The sequence below is a fragment of the Lygodium microphyllum genome, chromosome 7 (genome assembly GCF_053477565.2).
Source record: "Lygodium microphyllum isolate KBCC chromosome 7, Lygodium_microphyllum_v1.1.10, whole genome shotgun sequence".
Taxonomy (NCBI): domain Eukaryota; kingdom Viridiplantae; phylum Streptophyta; class Polypodiopsida; order Schizaeales; family Lygodiaceae; genus Lygodium; species Lygodium microphyllum.
Genome location: NC_141141.1, coordinates 121,795,711 through 121,800,839, shown reverse-complemented (window position 1 = coordinate 121,800,839; position 5,129 = coordinate 121,795,711). Strand labels below are relative to the sequence as shown.

At 43.7% G+C, this 5,129-nt stretch overlaps 1 protein-coding gene across 1 annotated transcript; it reads left to right on the top strand.

Moving 5' to 3' along the window:
- The first annotated feature begins 1,013 nt into the window (after nt 1-1,013).
- On the top strand, nt 1,014-3,103 carry LOC148033892 (dihydroflavonol 4-reductase-like). The gene is made up of 6 exons (XM_087681883.1): nt 1,014-1,378; nt 1,487-1,656; nt 1,763-1,966; nt 2,121-2,280; nt 2,409-2,601; nt 2,696-3,103. The coding sequence occupies exons 1-6, from the start codon at nt 1,243-1,245 to the stop codon at nt 2,847-2,849; spliced, it is 1,017 nt and encodes a 338-aa protein (XP_087538009.1). The 5' UTR covers nt 1,014-1,242; the 3' UTR covers nt 2,850-3,103.
- Nucleotides 3,104-5,129: the final 2,026 nt, after the last annotated feature.

The following is a 5,129-nucleotide window of genomic DNA, read 5'->3' as shown; positions in this document are numbered from 1 at the left end:
ACCCTGGTTGGCAACCAACCGATGTTGTGACAATCTACGGGCATTTAGAAAAATACACCAAAGGCCTTTGTCTTTGTGAACACTAGTCCACGCACTGGTGTACGGCTACAATGGACTTGCACGACTTTGCGAAGCTCAATTTGAACACTTTCTTGTCCGCGCATTGGAATTTGGGAGGGGACGTTCATTTCTAGGCGTATGTATATAGAATCACAGTTTCAATGGCGGAAATTGTGCATTACGACGTCAGTTTTTGGACGATAGTGTGCGTGCCAGATTATTCGGACGGGGGCCGGCTGCCCGGGGCGCGGGATCGAGACTGGAGAGGGGCGTCAGGTGGCAAATTCTCCGGACCCAATGTATATATATATATATATGTCCACTGCTAGTGGATAGTATTTTGGATAATCTAGTTTCGTCACAGGCACAGCCTACCGGGCCCCGGCATATAAAGGGAAGCAAACGTTTGACAGTCAATGTTAATTATAAATAAAGAAACATATATAATATATTATATAAAGGTAGAGGGAAGGTCAATCTCTGCATAAGTTGCTTTTTAAAAATCTACATGCGGGAATGAAGAGATTTTTACAATGCGAATAATTGCATTATCAAGAGAAAAAAATAAATATTTACAGCATTTTCCGATGCAGCGAGGATTTAAACCAGGCCCCCAGGGTGCTGCTCCTAATGAAAATGCGGTGGGCACTGGGCAGACCTAAGGGAATTTAGCAGGTACGAGTTGTTTCTTGGGGAGAATAGTTATAACTTATAATTTATGTGAAGGCTTTGCCGCTTTGTAGTTTTAGTCATCTCCTGAAGCGCTGCTAACTAACACGAGGCCCCTGCTGCGGAAATTCCATGCGCCCCATCAGCAGATCGCCTGATGAGGGCCGAGGGCGAGGCCTGTTCTTTAGCTCGGCATGAAAAAAGTGAACACGGATCGTCCACTTTCACGTGCACGCGGGCGGCGTGTATCATCGTCTTCGACAGGCACAATTAATGAGAGAGAAGATCGAAGGGCGTATTAGCGCGCGCACCTGACAGAGCGGGTGCACTCGGCTTAAATTGCTAGACCAAACTTCGGGTTATAACACTTGGTGGCAGGTGCTGCTGAAGATGTGAATCATTCACTCCTAGACTAGAATCATACCATAATTGCAGCACGCAGAGAGACACGAGAGACAAAGAGAGAGACGCAGAGAGAGAGAAAGCCATCAGAGAGAGAGAGAGAGAGACATTATGGCCCCTGCTGCAGTGGATCAATCCGGCCCTGAATTAGTGTGCGTTACAGGAGCATCTGGTCATTTGGGGACCTGGTTAGTGAAGCGCCTTCTGGAGAGAGGCTACAGGGTGCGCGCCACAGTCAGGAATCCAGGTGAGCATCGGCTTTACCAAAACTTGTTGCAGACCTTAATCAGAATGAATCTTCCCGACTTCTAATCCATTCTAGACCATGGCTGAATTTGGTTATGTTTTGGGATAGATGACCTCCAGAAGACATCGATACTGCGTGAGCTTCCTGGGGCTAACGAGAGGCTGCAGATAGTGAAAGGGCAGCTGCTGGAAGAGAATGGGTTTGATGAGGCCGTGTCTGGGTGCGATGGAGTGTTCCATTGCGCGAGCCCTACAGAATTCTCCTTCGAGGACCCCTACGTAAGATATTCCAGCCGCTTAATCTTGCTGTTTCTAGTAACTATGTTTAGTTTGATGTTCATATTATGTATACGGACTGTGTGACGGATGATATTTGCGCGCCCAGAGAGATTGCATCGAGCCGGCTGTGCAGGGGACCGTAAACATCCTCAAGTCATGCTCCAAGGCTCCCACCATCAAGCGCATCGTCTTCACCTCGTCGGCAGCTGCAGTCAGATTCACTCAACTAGAAGACATCCCAGAGCAACGCATCAATGAGGACTGTTGGACGGACGTCGAGATGTGTCTCAGGGAGAAGCCTCATGGATGGGTATAATGCCTTAAACTGATCCCGTTTTATCATTGAATCGACCGTCCACACGTCAATTTATCTCTTCCATTGATCGGATTAGATCCGTTCACTAGATTCAATGTGCCTCTAACTACATCATGCTGCTGCTGCTGCTGCCGTTAAATGGGTGTAGCCCTACTTCGTGTCCAAGACCTTGTCTGAGAAGAAGGCCTTCGAGCTGGCGGAGGAGTACAATCTAGATCTGGTCACCATTCTTCCCACTCTCGTCACTGGCCCTTTCATGATCGACAAGCTACCCAACAGCTGTACTGACGCCATCTCGCTGGTTACAGGTTAATGTTATTGCATATCAAAATTGCCTTTAATAATTACTCCCGTGTGCCAGCCTAGAATGTCCATGGGTACTGTCAGTAAGAGCAATGTTCTTCTCACATGTGTGATGTTAATAATGTCGGGGCAGGTGACACTTCGCATCACGAATTCATTCGTCGCATCTCGTATGTTCACATCGACGACATCATCAACGCGCACATATTCCTGTATGAGACGCCCGCAGCCAAGGGCCGCTACATCGGCTCCTGCACCGACGCCTCCATAACGGAGGTAGCCAACCTGCTACGCAAGCTGTATCCCAACATCAAGCTGCCTGACAAGTAAGCGTCGCACAGAGAGAGAGAGAGAGAGAGAGAGAGAGAGAGAGAGAGAGAGAGAGAGTTCAACGTCTCTTTGATCTGATTTGCTTTGCAGCTTCGATTACGTTGGCCCCATTGTTCCTCATTACATGGACAACTCCAAGATCAAGAAGCTTGGGTTTGAATTCAAGTACGGGCTCGCTGATATGCTCGAGGGGACTGTCGATTGTGCCGTTAAGAAGGCCTTGCTGCGCTACCCGGGCTCGTAGACTGAAAAATACAGCCTGGACTATCATAGGAGAGTACATATCCACAATCTCGTTGCTAGCTTGTGATTCGCTAACCCACCATTTCAAGTGCCACCCTGTCATTCACCACTCGATTGCCCGTTGCTGCCATGAGCACCGCCTATCATACATCTTTGTTAACCGTTCTCTCCATATCGATTACATAAACCAATGTGGATGCAATTTTTTTTAAACGTTGGGTGCTCTCTTCGCAAACGAGAGAGTCATTTCGTCTACCTTGGTCGGTCTCTCTCTCTTCACACGCTTGCAGAGCCGTTTGAAATGATAGATCTTAAGGAAACCTTCCAACTTCTAAATTCGAAGATCACGATTTCTTACGTAGTCCTTCAAATTGAAAGCAATTCAGCACTCGTTCAAGGGTCTCTGAAATATCCTTCATTTTCCACGATCCTTGACTTTCAAGTTTTATTTCACAAAAGAAGAACATCTATTGGTCATACTGGGCAGGCTAGGGCTACGGGAAAATTACATTAATTCCTAACTTAAAAATCAAGTCGATCCTCGTGAGAGTGGTTGAAACTTCTACTATGAGGTAGACTCAAGTGAGTTTAAATAACAAACTCCAAGGTATCACATGGGATCTTAGATGACGCTGTCTAGGATATCACTTAATGGGCTACTAAGAACATGCCATCGAGAATGTGACTAGGGCAGACACTTCACACATCCTCATGTTGGTCACCTAACATGCCATTGAATAATATTATGCCACATCACTTAGGCTTATAGTGGATGCCAACTCATGTAGAGCTTGACATCTCAATACTCTCCCTCGAGCTCAACATGAGCTTGCAAACTCCAAGTATAGTCTTGAAGTGTTGAAGCTTTTTAACTTCCAAAGCCTTGGTCAACATGTCAATAGCTTGTTCCTTCATCTTAATATAAGACAAGTCAATATTACCTATTAGAATACACTCTTGAATGAAATGGTAATGATCTTTATGTGTTTGATTCGTGCATGATGCACTTGGTTCTTAGCTAGTTGAATGCGACTAAGGTTATCATAGTAGATGATACTCTTGCAATCCACTTCTATCCCCAAATCACCAAGTAGCTTGCGTAACCAAGCAACCTCACATGCTACAATTGTAGCACATCTGTACTTTGCCTTTATACCTATTTTTTGCTGCTCTAAGTAACAACAACACTCTCAAAGGAAAATATGAAACCATTGGTAGATCTCCTGTTTGAAATACTACCATCCCAATTTGTATCTATGTAATCATGCAAAGTCTAATGATACACTCGTACCATAGAATAAGGCATAGTCGAATGTGGACTTGACATGGCACAATGTGTCACACTATTGCATCCAAATGTGGCTTCCATAAAGGTTGTATAAAATGACTCTTCCAATCAACTATGTAGTTTAGGTGTCTGGCCTAGCAGTCATCATCAAATAGATAAGGTTGCCCATAATCTTTTGATCCTCAACCAAGTCACCCTCATATGTACTAAGCTTAACATTAACATTCAAAGGTATAGAAATAGACTTGTAATTAGCCAATTAGCCATACCATATTTATCAACATATCCATTGCATATTTTCTCTCTAACAACCATATGCCCTCTAAAATCTTGATGATCTCTATGTCGAGAAAATAATGCAACTGTCCTTAATCCTTCACATCTCAAATTCAGCGTTGTTAAGAAGATCCTTCACATTGCCAAGCTTTGTTTATGTGTCACCCACAATGATCAAATCATCCACATATATATAATGATCATAATACTTGCATTACTCTCATATACATGGAGTGAGTAATCAACTGGTACTCTGTGAAATCCAATGCTAATAAGGTATTTTTCAATCCCATCATGCCATATCCTAGGTGGTTGCTTTAACCCATATAAGGTCTTACGAAGCCTACATACATAATTTAGATGATTCTCATTCACATAACCATGTGGTTGCTCCACATAAAATTCCTTTTGCAATCCTCCCTAGCAAGAAGGTATTCCTAGCATTCATTTTATGTATGATCCAGCCTTTTGATGTAGCCACTACTATGAAAATACTTATAGTGGCAATTTTAGCCACTAGAGAAAAGGTCTCCTCATAATCAATACTATGAGTTTGCATATATCCTTTGGCAACCTATTATGCCTCTTATAGTGCTTAAAAGATCCATTCGATTTATGCTTGACCTTGCAAATCCATTTGCAACCAATAGCTTTCTTGCCTTTAGGTAAGAGTAATAACTTCTATGTGTCATTATCCATAAGTGCAACCATTTCTTC

What these genes read in the sequence shown, in the direction of transcription:
- LOC148033892 (XM_087681883.1), top strand. Translation starts at nt 1,243, where the DNA reads ATGGCCCCTGCTGCAGTGGATCAATCCGGCCCTGAATTAGTGTGCGTT. An exon ending in TCTCCTTCGAGGACCCCTAC is followed by an intron (nt 1,657 to 1,762) that starts GTAAGATATTCC and finishes TTGCGCGCCCAG; the next exon opens with AGAGATTGCATCGAGCCGGC. An exon ending in GGGAGAAGCCTCATGGATGG is followed by an intron (nt 1,967 to 2,120) that starts GTATAATGCCTT and finishes AAATGGGTGTAG; the next exon opens with CCCTACTTCGTGTCCAAGAC.